The 17,500-nt window shown below is 43.0% G+C and overlaps 1 protein-coding gene across 3 annotated transcripts in view; it reads left to right on the forward strand.

The window, feature by feature from the left end:
* Window positions 1–17,500, forward strand: part of LOC115224813 (SH2B adapter protein 1) — a 162,001-nt gene that overhangs the window by 79,171 nt on the left and 65,330 nt on the right. For all 3 annotated transcript variants that reach the window (XM_036513704.1, XM_036513702.1, XM_036513703.1), the window contains exon 2: window positions 6,184–6,796. In XM_036513704.1, the coding sequence (XP_036369597.1) occupies window positions 6,184–6,796 (613 nt within the window). The remainder of the gene's footprint in view (window positions 1–6,183; window positions 6,797–17,500) is intronic.

Raw genomic sequence — 17,500 nt, forward strand, 5'->3', positions numbered from 1 at the left:
CTCAGAAAATCTAATGACTGTTGCCTTTGGTAGGACCCTATGGAGGAGGTGCTACTACAAGCCTCCCAGGAATAATGGCCAGAAAAGATGGATGGATAGATCACAGGTTCAGTATTATGGATATGGGATTAGAATCAAACAAGGAATCTGCCCCAAATAACAAGAATGGATTCTGCCTGAGGTACCCAAGAATCATGTGCAAGTGTTAAACTAGGTGATGGAATAAGTCTACCACCCAGGTGGGCCATGGTGAGATTGGAAACCAGAAAGCAAAAGACATCCAGTCCAACATACTAATAGTTTCAGCAATCGGTTACCCTAGATTAAGATATGTTTTTATCTGATCTTGGTGGAGATTGAACCTGGAATGAAATGAGTTGAGCCTGAGTCATTTCTATCCAATATTGCAAAAAAAATTGACCAATTTGCACCAAACTGGACATCAACCCCTGTTGATCTGACCCCAGTTAAGACGGAGCCTATGAAGGTGAGGGTCAACAACCACTTATTTAACCTTTTAGTGTTCATTCACATTACTCGGTCAAATCATCATTTAACATCTGTTGTCCATGCTGGCATGGGTTGGACGGTTTGACATGCTGGAAGGCTGCACCAGGATCCAGTCTGATTTGGCATGGTTTTCTATGGGTGGATGCCCTTCCTAATGCCAACCACTCCGAGAGTGTAATGGGTGCTTTCATGTATCACTGGTATGGGTGCCATTTGTGTGACCCCTGTATCTGCCATGACTGTGATTTTGCTCAGCTTGATGGGTCTTCTTCTCAAGCATGACATAATGCCAAAGGTCTTGGTCATTGCCTCCATGAAGCCCAACACTCGAAGGGAGCTCTGCCATTTTGCCACCTTGAGGCCCAACGCTCGAAAGGAACTCAGTCACCGTACCTCCGCGAGGCCTGTTTGAAAGGATCTCAGCTACCTTGTCTCCATGAGGCCCGTTCAAAAGGAACTCGGTCACTTTACCACCAGGAGGCCTGTTCAAAAGGAACTCAACCACCTTGCATCTGTGGGGGCCCGTTTGAAAGTAGCTTAGCCACCTTACCTCTGTGAGGCTCAGCTTTGAGATTTTGACGAGGTAACTATTTTTGCTGGCAGAAACGTTAGCACGCCGGGCATAATGCGTAGCCGTATTTCGTCTGTCGTTACGTTCTGAGTTCAAATTCCGCCGAGGTCGACTTTGCCTTTCATCCTTTCGGGGGTCGATAAATAAAGTACCAGTTACGCACTGGGGGTCGATGTAATTGACTTAATCCCTTTGTCCGTCCTTGTTTGTCCCCTCTTTGTTTAGCCCCTTGTGAGCAGTAAAGAAATATATTTTTAAAATGACATTGTTTTAACATAAAACAGGCAGAACATTTTGGCCAGATATGGCCAGTTTAAACGCTAAAGGGTCGGACACTTAAAACAAAACACCCAGTGCTTTTTTTTTTTTTTTAAAAACCCTATTAATCATTTTGGTCAGTCCCTACTGCCCACTGGCAGTGGGGCAGTATCAGATGTCCTTCACTTCAGTATTTGTTGCTAGAAACTTTAGGGGAGAGGAATAAGTTTGGTTTTATGTCTCAGCAAGGAATTGAACTCAGGTCATTCCTACATTTTACCCTGTAGGACATTTAGTCACTTTACAATGCTTTACAATGCTTGCTCTTTCCTCTACCCTCTCCCTACCTCATTCTCTCCCTTGTGCCCTCTCTGTCCTCGTCCCCCCCCTCTCTCTCTTCCCTTGTACCTTCTTCCACTTGTGCTCTCTCTCACCCCTCTTTCTCTGCTCCTACCCTTCTCATGTCTTCTCTCCTCTGCTCTCCCACTTCAGGCCCCCCTCCCCTTAAATCATCTCACTCCTCCTCCTGTGTCCTCTGTTCTCTTTAAACTAAGACTGTGCTCCACAGCTGGTACATAACAAAACGATTGTTCAACCAACACACACACACACACACACAACACACACACACACACACACTCGCTGTCTCTTCTTGTGCTGTGCTAATTGTGTTGCCGCCTGAACAAAGTCTCAGCTCTTCTCTCTGTCATCTTCCAAAGTCATTCCGGTACAAAATAATTAACACTTGCAAACTGTTTGCTCACCCCCCCCCCCAAAAAAAAAACAAACAAAACCAAACAAAACAAAAAAAGCCCAATCTGAAATCTGTGTGTGTGTGTGTACACACCTGTACATAATCTCACCTGTGCATGCACTTGCGCATTCGTGCAGAGTGCTCTTGCACTTAAGTACGTACTTGTGTGTACCTCTATACACTCACGTACACCCACTCACATATATACACGCACACATGCAAGCACCAAAGCATACACACACATACAAGCACTGACACACACACACATGCACTCGTAAACTCACACATATGCACACGCATGCACTTACACCCACTCACATGTTCACACCTGCCCACATGCACCCATGCATGCACTCGTGCACCCATGCATGCACTCGTGCACCCATTCATCTGTACAGACACATGCACGCAAGCATTCACACACACGTACATGCACGGACTTGTACGCCCTCTCGCACGTACACATAACTGCACTCGCATGCACATGCACTTCTACACCCATTTACATGTACACACACACACACACACACATGCATGCATGCACTCATGTACTCATATACCCTCTTACATATTCATACGTACATGTACACCCATTTACATAGTGTGCCCATGCGCATGTGCATCTACACACGCACGCATTGTACATTGTGCATTTCAGTGATTCCGTTATCAAAGTTGCAAGTCTCTTTGTTATCTTCAAACTGAAAGATATTTGCGTGAGAAACAGTTTGGACTTGTGATAGGGAAATGAGATAATATTTGTATCTTTAAACTGTTTCAGTCACCGGCCGTGTGGCCATGCTGGGGCAGACACCAACCACCTTGCAGTGAAGGGGTTTAGTCAAGCAAATATCCATTCCAGTGCTTTTTTTTCCTTTTTTTTATCTTTTCTATTTTAACTCTGGTACTTAATGTGTTGGTTGGTCTCTTTCACCAAAATCGTGCCTTATGGGGATGTAAATAAACCCACACCGGTTCTCATTTGGTGGTGAGAAGACAAACACAACCATGAAGACACACACACGTGAAGGGCTTCATTTAGTTTCCATTTACCACCAACCTCGTGCCTTATGGGGATGTAAATAAACCCACACCAGTTGTCGTTTGGTGGTGGGAAGACAAACACAAGCATGAAGATCACACACGTGAAGGGCTTCATTTAGTTTCCATTTACCACCAAACTTGTGCCTTATAGGGATGTAATTAAACCCACACCAGTTGTCATTTGGTGGTGGGAAGACAAACACAACCATGAAGACACACACACGTGAAGGGCTTCATTTAGTTTCCATTTACCACCAACCTCATGCCTTATGGGGATGTAAATAAACCCACACCAGTCGTCATTTGGTGGTGGGAAGACAAACACAAGCATGAAGATCACACACATGAAGGGCTTCATTTAGTTTCCATATACCACCAACCTCGTGCCTTATGGGGATGTAAATAAACCCACACCAGTTGTCGTTTGGTGGTGGGAAGACAAACGCAAGCATGAAGACACACACACGTGAAGGGCTTCATTTAGTTTCCATTTACCACCAACCTCGTGCCTTATGGGGATGTAAATAAACCCACACCAGTTGTCATTTGGTGGTGGGAAGACAAACGCAAGCATGAAGACACACACACGTGAAGGGCTTCATTTAGTTTCCATTTACCAAATTCACTCATAAAACATTGTTTGGCCCAGGGCTGTGATAGAACTGAACCGAAGACCACTTGCTTGTGAAGCAAGCTTCTTTCCCAACCAGTCACACCTGCCCCATAATTCATTGTAAATGGTATGCATGTTTGATAATCCCTAAAGGTCTTCTGAGTGACCCCTTTTGGTCAACAATGACCATGGGATTGCACTTAGGAAGTTCCTCCGCAAGGCACAATTCTGGATAAGGTTGTTAATGGAAGACCAGTCACCCATGCATAGCAGCCTCCCCTTCTCCACACCACTGATGTTATCCAAGGGAAAGGCAAAGGGTCCGATACAGCTTGGCGCCAGTGACGTCGCAACTCATTTCTACAGCTGAGTGAACTGGAGCAACGTGAAATGAAGTGTCTTTCTCAAGAACCACAACATGCAGCCCGGTCCGGGAATCGAACTCACAACCTCACGATAGTAAGCTTGACGCTCTAACCACTGAGCCATGTGCCTTCACAAAAGGTCTTCTAAGGGCTTGCTTTAATCCTGGTTTCATGTGATAAGCTGATGAGAAATGAACCTTCTCTTTGATAACATGTTTAAGCATTCAGATTACCATGTCAAATGTAAAGCTTATTTACTCCTGTTCTTCTGCATTAATCCCGTATTATCTCGTAGCTTTGAGAATTCGATGATGTGGCTATTGATCTTTAGAATAACATTGTAAGTTAGGTGTGAGAGGTCAGATCTGGATGGTCTGAACATAAAACAGGTAGAATACTTGGACCCTGGATATGACTGGGTTAAACACATGTTTCTGACATAACCATTAAGCTTAAAATTTCCAAGGCAGAGACATTAGAACTTATGATATCCATGTCTTTCCTACATGGCATTAGCAAGATTTAGTGATGTGACATGTTGTCAAATGGCAAAATAAACCAAAGTTGAAACCCTAATCCTTATTAAACCACTTCACCTTTTAGTATCCAGATTATCCTCTGTCAAATGAAAAGATTATTTATTTGTGTTCTTTTGGATTAATCTTGCATTGTCTCACAGCTTTCAGATGTCAATGATGCGATTATTTCCAGAATGACATTGTAGGGTAGGTGTGAGAGGCTGGATCTGGCCAGTTTGAAAATACAATTAGAATATTTGGGCCGGATATGGGTGGTTGAAATGCTAAAGGGTTAATGTGCCTTTATCATTAGTAGCATTCACAGATGAATTCGTGTTAATCCTTTAGCATTCAGATTAGCCTGTCTAACATAATACTTATTCACATTGTTTTCAATTTGTCATGTATTATCTTTGTATATTCGAGCGTGATCTTTACCAGTGTTGCCTTGCTGGCACATGAAAAAAACATTTGAACGTGGCCATTGCCAGTACCGCCTGACTGGCCCTCATGCCAGTGGCATGTAAAAGCCCCTGCTACACTCTTGGAGTGGTTGGCATTAAGAAGGGCATCCAGCTGTAGAAACTCTGCCAGATCAGAGTGGAGCCTGGTGCTGCCATCTGGTTCACCAGCCCACAGTCAAACTGTCCAACCCATGCAAAGCGGACGTTAAACGATGATGATGAGGATGATTGAGATTTCAATGATGTGCTTGTTTATTTTAGTATGACATTGTAGGGTAGGTGCGAGAGGCTGAATATTTCTCAATCTGTATACATAAAAAGGGGTAGAATATTTGAGTTGGATATGGCTGGTTTAAATGCTAAAGGTTTAACCATTTCAAGTGAGTCTTGTAGAACTCATCATTATTGTCGTTTAACGTCTGCTTTCCATGCTAGCATGGGTTGGATGGTTTGACTGAGGCCTGGCAAGCCAGAAGGCTGTACCAGGCTCCAATCCGATCTGGCAAAGTTTCTACAGCTGGATGTCCTTCTTAACGCCAACCACTCCGAGAGTGTAGTGGGTGCTTTTTTTGTGTTCTTAAAACTAGCTTAATGATAACGAAGTTATTTTACTAAATTCTTTGTTATATTTAAAATTCATTGAAAGAAACACAGAGCATCTCAACAGAAAGAAATACAATAACAAAAGGGTTAAAATATATAATAGAGAAACAATTCTTAACCCTTTCATTACCAACCTGACTGAAACCGGCTCTGGCTCTGAGTACAAAAGTCTTGTTTTTATAAGTTTTGAATTAAAATCTTCCACCAAACCTTAGTCACAATTTATGTTCCTAACACTAGCTTAATGATAACGAAGTTATTTTACTAAAGTCTTTGTTATATTTAAAATTAATTAAAAGAAACATGGATAAAACAAAGCATTAACACTTTCGTTACCGTATTTATTTTGATATGTTCTGTGTTTCAAAAGTTTGTCTTCTGAGAAAATGTTTCTTTTTTTTTTTTTTTTTTTTTTTTTTTTTTTCCCACTTTTTGTCTTTTAATTCCATTTTTTTTCTACTTTCTTCTTCCTTTCTGTTCCAGCGTCAACGCCAAGTTATTACCAGCTGATGGAATTGGAATGACTTTTCATTCTGCGTCTCACAATTCCCGCCCAGAATCCCTAGCTGAACAGAACGGCAGCCACGGCGGTGACGACCACGGCGACTACGCCGACCAAGAGAACAGCGTGGTCAGCGGCGGAGGCGGCGGCGGTGGTGTCGTCGGCGGCGGTAGCGGAGGCGGTGGTGTTGGTGGTGGTGGTGGCGGCAGCGGCAGCAGCAGCAGCACGACCGCCGTTTCCACTTCCGGTCAGCTGAGCCCCACCGAGAAGCGGCGCAAGAGCTTCTTCCGGCGGTTCTCTCTCCGTGGAATTCGGAGACGCAGTTTTTTCAAGAGTAGTTCGAATGATACCAATGGTAGCGCTGAGGAACATCACCGGAAGCACTGGAAGATGAACAAAAACGATAAACCGGCGACGAAAGGTAAATTAGACAAAGTCGAAGAACAGTATGGCAACGGCGATGCCAGCAAAGAGGAGATTGTTAACGTGTTGTCAGGGGAAGATTCAAAAGGCAAATCAAAATGGGAAAGGACTAAATTGGAACTAGTCAAAGATCCTAATGGATATGCTCTTAAGTTTTGTGTCCCTCCTAAGGTAAGCACTGCCACCTATTGCCAATATCATAAACTAATTTTGTTTTTTCATTGTTTATGTGTGTCTGTTTAATCCCCAGTGTATTTAACCCTTTAGCATTTAAACTGGCCACATCCGGCCCAAAGTATTCTGCCTGTTTTATGTTCAAACTGGCCAGATCTGGTCTCTCACACCAACCCTACAATGTCGTTTTAAAAATTAACAGCTTCCTCATCAAAATCTCATAGCTACAAGATGATGCATGATTAGTTCAAAATAATGTGAATGAAAAAGGATTAATTTTGGCAGAATAATGTGAACAATATAGGGTTAAGCCCCCCAAAAAAACCCCCCAAAAAACCCCGAAATATGAAGAGGTGGGAGCGTGGTTATGTGGTTTAGAAGTTTCCTTCTTAGTTACGAGATCTTGGGTTCAGGCCCTGTTCCCTTGGATGATTTGTCAATGCCTTGTAAATGAATTTGGTTGATGGAATTTGAAACAAGCTCGGGTGTGTATGTATGTCTGTATATATTTTTACAGGCGCAGGAGTGGCTGTGTGGTAAGTAGCTTGCTTACCAACCACATGGTTCCAGGTTCAGTCCCACTGCGTGGCACTTTGGGCAAGTGTCTTCTACTATAGCCTTGGGCCGACCGAAGCCATGTGAGTGGATTTGGTAGACGGAAACTGAAAGAAGCCCTTTGTGTGTGTGTGTATATATATATATATATATATATATATATATAAAAAGATCGTTAATTTAAAATAAAATAACGATCTTATCAAGTGGCCAGCATGGAAATAATAACCTTAAAAGGTAATAATTTAAAAAATTTATGTGTGTGTATATATATATATATATATGTATGTATGTGTGTGTATGTATATGTTTGTGTGTCTGTGTTTGTCCCCCAACATCGATTGACAACCGATGCTGGTGTGTTTACGTCCCTGTAACTTAGTGGTTCAGCAAAAGAGAAACCGATAGAATAAGTACTAGGCTTCTAAAGAACAAGTCTTGGGGTCGATTTGTTCAACTAAAGGCGGTGCTCCAGCATGGCCACAGTCAAATGACCGAAGCAAGTAAAAGTGTGTGTGTGTGAGATATTTACTGTTGTTTTGACATTATGTGATGGTTGTTAACGAGCATCACTGTCGTACAAGCAGGGTTGTTCGTTTTTAGTCTTAAGTAAAAAGAAAGAATATGTTTGGCTATGGGAAATTTATTTGGAAACAAGTGAGGGTTGGTGACAGGAAAGGCATTAGGCCAGAGAAATAAAATCTGCTCTAACAAGTTCTGTGTAACTTGTACCAGCATAGAAAAGTGGATGTGGATATTTTTTGTTTATTATTTTGGGTTAGCAGAATCCTACGCATGCCAGAAAAAAGGCGGCGAACTGGCAGAAACGGGGTCGATTAAATAAGTACCAGTTACGCACCAGGGTCGATGTAATCGACTTAATACTTTTGTCTGTCCTTGTTTTTCCTGTCTATGTTTAGCCCCTTGTGGGTAGTAAAGAAATAGGTATTTCGTCTGCCGCTATGTTCTGAGTTCAAATTCCGCCAAGTTCAACTTCGCCTTTCATCCTTTTAGGGTCGATAAATTAAGTACCGGTTGCATACTGGGCTCGATCAAGTTGACTGGACCCCTCCCCCCAAATTTCGGGTCTTGTGCCTAAAGTATAAAAGATTATTATTGTTGTTGTGAAGCTTTATACTTTGATGTTTAGTTTTATATTATTTCTTTAGAGTAAGTATCATTAGATGGTTCATTTATTTCTTTCAAATCTGGTACAGGGCCACCTAGCAGTCAGTACATTCACCCCTATCTTTGTTGTTTCTTTTTCACTATTCATGAACCTACCTATCCAGCCGTTCTTGATTTTACTATCTCCATTCTTTCTTTTTCTCACCTTTTCTTTGTGTCTTGGGGGTTATATGCCCTGATATCCCACCTATACAATCCTTTCCCCTTTCCTGCTGTGATTTCCGGTTCAACAAGGCACCTCTTCCTGTGCGTTTCAACACCTGGCACAAAGCCACCTCCTTCCATTCTGCACCTGCACTCTTTCAAGTTGCAGGCATGGCTGTGTGGTAAGTAGTTTGCTTACGAACCACATGGTTCCAGGTTCATCTCCACTGTGTGGTACCTTGGGCAAGTGTCTTCTGCTAAAGTTCTGAGCTGACCAAAGTCTTGTGAGTGGATTGTGTTAGAGACGCGTAGGAGTGGCTGTGTGGTAAGTAGCTTGTTTACCAACCACATGGCTCCGGACTCAGTCCCAATGCATGTCACCTTGGGCAAGTGTCTTTTACTATAGCCTCAGGCCGACCAAAGCCTTGTGAGCGGATTTGGTAGATGGAAACTGAAAGAAGCTAATCGTGTGTGTGTATATATATATATATATATATATATATATATATATATATTACACTCATGGAGTGGTTGGCGTTAGGAAGGGTATCCAGCCATAGAAACACTTCCAGATCAGGCTGGGCCTGGTGCAACCTTCTGGCTTCCCAGACCCCAGTTGAACCATCCAACCCATGCTAGCATGGAAAGCGGACGCTAAACGATGATGATGATGATATATATATGTGTGTGTGCGTCTTTGAGTCTGTATATGCCTCTGTAACCCTTGCAGTTTGGCAAAAGAGACCTATGGAATAGGTACCAGGTTTTTCTTTTAATTTGAAAGGGGAAAAAAAGTACATTTAACTAAAATTTCTGCAAGGTGGTGCCCCAGCATGGCTGCATTTTAACCTTTTATCATATTTCTGTTGAGATATCAAAAGAATTTAGTAAAATAACAATTTATGTTCCTAACACTAGCTTAATGATAACTAAGGTTTGGTGGAAGATTTTAATTTAGAACTTTTGAAAACAAGTCATTTGTACTCAAGAGCCAGAAGCATTTTCATCCAGGTTGGTATGGAAAGCGTTAAGAATTGTTTCTCTATTATATATTTTAACCCTTTTGTTATCCTATTTCTGTTGACACCGCTAGAAAAGAATCCTATTTTCAGTAGCAGTGTCGTATGAAATTGTCATCCATAATTATAACCCTAGTATCGATCTATTGCATTTGAATCTATTTTAGATTTAGGTTTAGAGTTAGGGTTCGTTAGGGTTAGGGGAAGGGTATCTGTTTTCTTCACAAATGTAAATAAACCCAATCTGTTTCTTAAACGAGGGACATATTCATTATGCACAGAATGTTATTAACGTCAATGGAGGTAATTGATTGGTTAAAATTGCAGAAATGCAAGTAATTTCAGACGAAATATCTTACAAACTATAGAATTTTCTCAATAAAGCCAAGAGAAAATGATGTTTTATAAACACATTCTACCAGTATACGAAGTTTAAAACTTTTTAGTTACCGAGAAATTATGTTACAAAGTGCCGTTCAAAAGGAAAAGATCCTATCACTCTCTACACCTGGGTGGACGGAAGTGTTAAGTCTTTTGGCGAACCAGTGTATGCTTATTGTCTTTGAAGATGGTCAGAGTTCTCAAGCTTTCTTAAACCTGATATCTTCGGTGTCACACGACAATCATCCCTGAAATCTTGAAATATGAGGCATTGCTGTACAAAATCCCCAATTGCTATTCAGAAACGATCCCTTGATCCCTGTAACCCAAACTTCCATTTTTATTTTATATATTTTTGTTTTCATTAGACTGTGGCCATGTTGGAGCAGTGCTCTGAAGGGTTTAGTCAAGCAAATATTAAGCCTGATACTTGTTCTGTCGATCTCTTTTGTCGGACCTCTAGGTTATGGGGACGTAAACAAAGCAACGCCGGTTGTCGAGCAGTGTTCAGTCACACATACAGTGGAATTTGGTTTTCAATCAACCAAATCCACAAAAAAAAAGTATAGGTTAACCCTGATCTGTAAGTTGATAGTAGTTGGCGAAGGTGCTACAGTGGGGGCTGATCCAGAAACGACATGTGTTGCAAAGCATGCTTTCTTAACCACACGGCAATAACCGAGCCTACCTGGTAAAATACACCTGCCGATACACAGGATCGGTTATAGTGTAATTAATAAATTAGGCGCAGGGGTGGTTGTGTGGTAAGTAGCTTGTTTACCAACCACATGGTTCCGGGTTCAGTCCCAATGCGTGGCACCTTGGGCAAGTGTCTTCTACTATAGCCTCGGGCCGACCAAAGCCTTGTGAGTGGATTTGGTAGACGGAAACTGAAAGAAGCCCGTCGTATATATGTGTATATATATATGTGTATGTTTGTATCTCTGTGTTTGTCCCCCCAACAACGCTTGACAACCGGTTCGGCAAAAAGAGACCGATAGAATAAGTACTGGGCTTACAAAAGACTAAGTCCCGGAGTCGATCGAGTTGCTCGACTAAAGGCGGTGCTCCAGCATGGCCGCAGTCAAATGACTGAAACAAGTAAAAGAGAGTAAAAAGAGTAACCGAACCTACCTGGCCATACCTGCCGATACACAGGATCGGTTGTAGTGTAATTAATAAAACAATTATTTTGGTTAATTATTTATTTCTTTTGCGTATCCTTCACATAGCTCTCTCTACACATTCATCATCCTCATTACTCTTACACTCAAAAATTCTCACACTTTCCCTTTCTCCGTTACACCTTCTCCCTCCCTCACACACAACACACACACCACACTCTTACTCTTTCTTTCTCACACATTCTTCCTTACACACACACTTCCTTATCCCTCTCCCTCTCTTACATCTACTCTGACTCTCCTCCCATTCATCACACGCCACAAATTTCCCTCCCATCCTCCCTCCATCACTCTCTCTCTTGCGGAAATCCCTCACTCGCTTTATCATTCACACTCTTCCTTACACCCATTCTCCCTTCTCTGCTTCTTTCTTCCTTCCTCTCTCCCTCTCCCCTCGTGGAAGTTCTCTTGCCCATGATTCAAGGTGTGAACCAGTCTGTATATCCAATTAATGCCACACACACACACACACACACACACTGTATCTCCCCCCCTCCATTTACTCAGAGTAAAAAATCCAGCACAGAAAATAAAAACAACCAAACACAAACGCACAAAGTCTCCTCCTCCTCCCCTCACTCAAAAATGTCTCCTCTTCCTCCTCCTCCTCCGCCCGTCCTACTCCCGCCAATTTCTTCGGCTGCTCTGGCTCCCATGTCTTCCTGTTAAGCGTGAATGGACTGCACCCAGCTCTATCGTTATTATTATTGCTGCTACTACTACTACTACTACTACTACTGACAATGATAATAATAATAAGGGAGCAGGAAGAGGAGAAGAAAGACAGACACATTACATACAACCAGCGACAGGGGACACTCGCCTCCGCCGACAAGGCTCTTGAAAACTTTCACTGTCATCTTTAAAGAGAGAGGGAGGAAAACCTCTCTGTCTCGTCTCTCCTCCCCCTTCTTTCCTTGGGAGTTTAGTGTGAGTCATTGATTACTTATTGGCGGCATGTGGATCACCCTCGCCCCCCCCCTCCACCTCGAAACATTTTCATACACATCAGCGACCTCGGGGTCAAAAAAGCAGGGAGACGGTTATCGACGATGGCGGCGGCGGTGACAAGCCTGACGCTCTGATATGTGAAGATGGCTTTTTCAAGAAAACAATAATAAGTAAACAAAATGTTATTTGCCACAAGGGCTGAAAGGGTTGTAAATGACGTTTCTTATACAGTGTTTGCATTTTTATTAGCCCTACTGAGGTAGTCTATGCTTCAGGCGTATTCGAACTCCCAAGAAAGCCATTTACAGTATTTTTCAGAGAATCTGTGTGTGTGGTGTGTATATATATATATATATATTTATATACTCTTTTTACTCTTCTACTTGTTTCAGTCATTTGACTGCGGCCATGCTGGAGCACCGCCTTTATTCGAGCAACTCGACCCCGGGACTTATTCTTTGTAAGCCCAGTACTTATTCTATCGGTCTCTTTTGCCGAACCGCTAAGTGACAGCCACATAAACACACCAGCATCGGTTGTCAAGCAATGCTAGGGGGACAAACACAGACACACAAACACATACATATATATATATACATATATACGACAGGCTTCTTTCAGTTTCCGTCTACCAAATCCACTCACAAGGCTTTGGTTGGCCCAAGGCTACAGTAAAAGATACTTGCCCAAGGTGCCATGCAGTGGGACTGAACCCAGAACCATGTGGTTGGTAAGCAAGCTACTTACCACACAGCCTTATTTCTTTATTGCGTACAAGGGGCTAAAACATAGAGGGGACAAACAAGGACTGACAAAGGGATTAAGTTGATTACATCGACCCTAGTGTGAAAATAGTACTTTATTTATTGACCCCAAAAGGAAGAAAAGCAAAGTCGACCTCGGCAGGATTTGAACTCAGAACGTAACGACAGACGAAATACCTCTAAGCATTTCGCCCGGTGTGCAAACGTGTCTGCCAGCTCGCCTTATATATATATATATATATATATATATATATATATATATATATATATATATATATATATATATATATATATATATATATATATATAGTGGCTGTGTGGTAAGTAGCTTGCTTACCAATCACATAGTTCTGGGTTCAATCCCACTGCATGGCACCTTGGGCAAGTGTCTTCTATAGCCTCGGGCTGACTGACGCCTTGTGAGTGGAAACTGAAAGAAGCCCGTTGTGTGTGTATATATATATGTATGTATATGTTTGTGTCTGTGTTTGTTGCCCACCATCGCTTAACATCTGATGTTGGTGTGTTATGTCCCTGTAACTTACCAGTCTGGCAAAAGGGACCGATAGAATAAGTACTAGGCTTACAAAGAATGTCATGGGATCGATTTGTTTGACTAAAAAGAGCGGTGCTCCAGCACGGCCTGAAACAAAGAATATAGGTGCAGGAGTGGCTGTGTGGTAAGAAGCTTGCTTCACAACCACATGGATCCAGGTTCAGTCCCATTGCATGGCACCTTGCGCAAGTGACTTCTACTATAGCCCTGGGCCGACCAAAGCCTTGTGAGTGGGTTTGGTAGATGGAAACTAAAAGAAGCCCATCGTATATGTATATCTTTGTGTTTGTCCCTCTCCACCATCACTTGACAACTGATGTCGGTGTGTTTATGTCCCCATAACCTAGTGGTTCAGCAAAAGAGACCGATAGAATAAGTACTTGGCTTACATAGAATAAGTCCTGGGGTTGATTTGCTCAACTAAAGGCGGTGCTCCAGCATGGCTGCAGTCTAATGACTGAAACAAGTAAAAGAATATAGTGAGATGCACAAGCATGCCGCCCAACCACATGGTTCTGGGTTCAGTCCCACTGTGTGGCACCTTGGACAAGTGTCTTCTGCTATAGTCCGGGGGCAACCAAAGCCTTGAGTAGATTTGGTTCACAGAAACTGAAGTGAAGCCTGTCGTGTGCATGTGTGTCTCCTCATCACTGCTCAACAACCGGTGTAGGTGTGTTTACATCCCTGTAACTTAGTGTTGCAGCAAAACAGATCGATAGGCGCAGGAGTGGCTGTGTGGTAAGTAGCTTGCTTACCAACCACATGGTTCCGGGTTCAGTCCCACTGCGTGGCACCTGGGGCAAGTGTCTTCTAATATAGCCTCGGGCCGACCAAAGCCTTGTGAGTGGATTTGGTAGACGGAAACTGAAAGAAGCCTGCCGTATATATGTATATATATATATATAAGTGTGTGTGTATATGTTTGTGTGTCTGTGTTTGTCCCCCTAGCATTGCTTGACAACCGATGCTGGTGTGTTTATGTCCCCGTCACTTAGCGGTTCGGCAAAAGAGACCGATAGAATAAGTACTGGGCTTACAAAGAATAAGTCCCGGGGTCGATTTGCTCGATTAAAGGCGGTGCTCCAGCATGGCTGCAGTCAAATGACTGAAACAAGTAAAAGAATATAGTGAGATGCACAAGCATGCCGCCCAACCACATGGTTCTGGGTTCAGTCCCACTGTGTGGCACCTTGGACAAGTGTCTTCTGCTATAGTCCGGGGGCAACCAAAGCCTTGAGTAGATTTGGTTCACAGAAACTGAAGTGAAGCCTGTCGTGTGCATGTGTGTCTCCTCATCACTGCTCAACAACCGGTGTAGGTGTGTTTACATCCCTGTAACTTAGTGTTGCAGCAAAACAGATCGATAGGCGCAGGAGTGGCTGTGTGGTAAGTAGCTTGCTTACCAACCACATGGTTCCGGGTTCAGTCCCACTGCGTGGCATCTTGAGCAAGTGTCTTCTAATATAGCCTCGGGCCGACCAAAGCCTTGTGAGTGGATTTGGTAGACGGAAACTGAAAGAAGCCTGCCGTATATATGTATATATATATATATAAGTGTGTGTGTATATGTTTGTGTGTCTGTGTTTGTCCTCCTAGCATTGCTTGACAACCGATGCTGGTGTGTTTATGTCCCCGTCACTTAGCGGTTCGGCAAAAGAGACCGATAGAATAAGTACTGGGCTTACAAAGAATAAGTCCCGGGGTCGATTTGCTCGATTAAAGGCGGTGCTCCAGCATGGCTGCAGTCAAATGACTGAAACAAGTAAAAGAGAAAGAGATAGAATAAGTAGTAGGTTTAAAAAATTTGTCCTGGGGTTCAATTTCTGTGGCCAAAACCCTCTGAGGCTGTGCTCCAGCATGGGCGTGGTCAAATGACAAACAAATGAAAATGTGTCTGTGTGTGTATTTTCTTTGCGTCTCCCATAATGCAGCAGCGTGTGTGTGGTTGTGTGTGTGTGTGTGTGTGTGTGTGGTCGGAAGTTTCTCAATGGGAAAAGGTCCGTCCATTGAAGCAAGAATCAGAAGGAATGTGAATGGAATGGAATGTCTGTTGCTGCCTTAAAACCCCCTAAAACCCCCTTGGCTATGGGATTTTATTGACTTTGGGAACAGGGTGGGGAATTCCATTCTGCATTTATGAAATATTTACTCCTATGTTTGTATGGCATGTATGTATGTTCATTCTACTAACCATATCAGGGTGGTGTCTAACCATGGCCACTTCCATGAATGAAGCAAGGGCATAGTATATGCTGGTTGCAGGGCCTTTGTAAGATTTGTGTTGTATGTGTGTGTGTGCATATATATATGTCTGTGCGTGTGTATATGCATGTGTGTGTATGTATATGCGTATGTATGTATATGTGCGTATGTGTATGTATGTGCATGTGTGTATGTGTGTGCACGTATGTCTATGTGCATGTATGTATGTGTGTGTATGTATGTGCGTGCATGTGTGAATGTGTGTGTATGTGCATGCGTGTGTGTGTGTATGTGCGTGTGTATGTATGTGTATGTATGTGGATGTATGTATATATGCATGTATGTGCATGTATGTATATATGTACATGTATGTATGTGTGTGTGTGTATGTGTGTGTGTGCGTGTGTGTATGTATGTAATATATATTATGGTGTGTGGGTTCTACCCTCTCTTCTAAGACACAACTGCTTCTCTCTTAGAACTACTAATAGTTAATGACAGCAATTAATGAATGATTGAAGGGCAGGCCTTAAGTACTGGCAGCAAGCCCTGGTACCATTTCTTTCTATCACCACCCCACCCGACCACCCACCCATCCACCCGACCACCCACCCATCCACCCACCGACCGACCGGAAGGATGAAGTGCAGTGTTGGTACTGGAGTGATTTGATCTCTGAATATAAAAAAAGGGAGGTATTTTTATTGGCCACTGGAAAAATGTGGGAACAGTACAAAAAAAAAGAGGGGTGTCAAGCAGGGATACATATTTGTGCATGCACACACACACACACACACACACACACTCACTGTCTTTAAGAATGGTCTTATGAATGAAACTGTATTCCTGTGTGTGTGGAGGGGTGTGAGGGGGGGTGGTGGTTTGATGTGCCTCAATGAGGAATGGTAAGATCCATTGAAGCCGAGAACCAGGAGGAATCTTCATGTGAATGGAATGTCTGTTGCTGACTTAAAACTATAGCAAAGGGATTTTTATTTATTTTAACACTGGAAGGCTGCGGCGGCGGGGGGGGGGGGGTCGAGGAAGGGTAGGCAAGAAGTGGGTGTGGGTGGGTGCGTGCAGAATTCCATTCTCATCTCCCTCTCTCTCTCTCTCTCTCTCTTATATGAATAGTTTGTGCTGTGTGGGTGTTCTGTCTCCCCCTCCTTCGCTTCTTCTCTCTCTCTCTCTCTCTCTCTCTCTCACACTACCCCTCCAGGTCATTTGTCTTCTCCCCTTCACAACTACCACATTGACTGAACCTTTCCCACCCACTCCCCTCTCGTGAATAAACTAATCAGTTTTAAGAGACATCTGTGAAGACAGAATCTGGAATGTATTAACTCTGGTGGTAGCCACAGTGGTGGGGTGGTGGTGGTGGTGGTGGTGGTGGGAGAGATGGCTAAATGAATCTAATGTTGGAAGCATGTGTGTGGTGGTGGTGTCGGGAGGGGGGGGGGTCATGTGCCAGGAGGAGAGATGATACCTTGCCTGGTTGGTGAAGATATTTAACATGTGGTAAGTAGCTTGTTTACCAACCACATGGTTCTGGGTTCAGTCCCACTGTGTGGCACCTTGGGCAAGTGTCTTCTACTATCGCCTCGGGCCAACCAAAGTAGTGCCAATACATGAAACTCTCAGCTTTTGGCTTACTCTCTAACTTCTGCCTATATAGATATACATAATAACAAAGGGTGAAATTAATTAATTAAGAAGTAATCAGTAATTTCACCAAGTAGAATTTGGCATGAAAAGGA

The sequence above is a fragment of the Octopus sinensis genome, linkage group LG26 (genome assembly GCF_006345805.1).
Source record: "Octopus sinensis linkage group LG26, ASM634580v1, whole genome shotgun sequence".
NCBI lineage: Eukaryota > Metazoa > Mollusca > Cephalopoda > Octopoda > Octopodidae > Octopus > Octopus sinensis.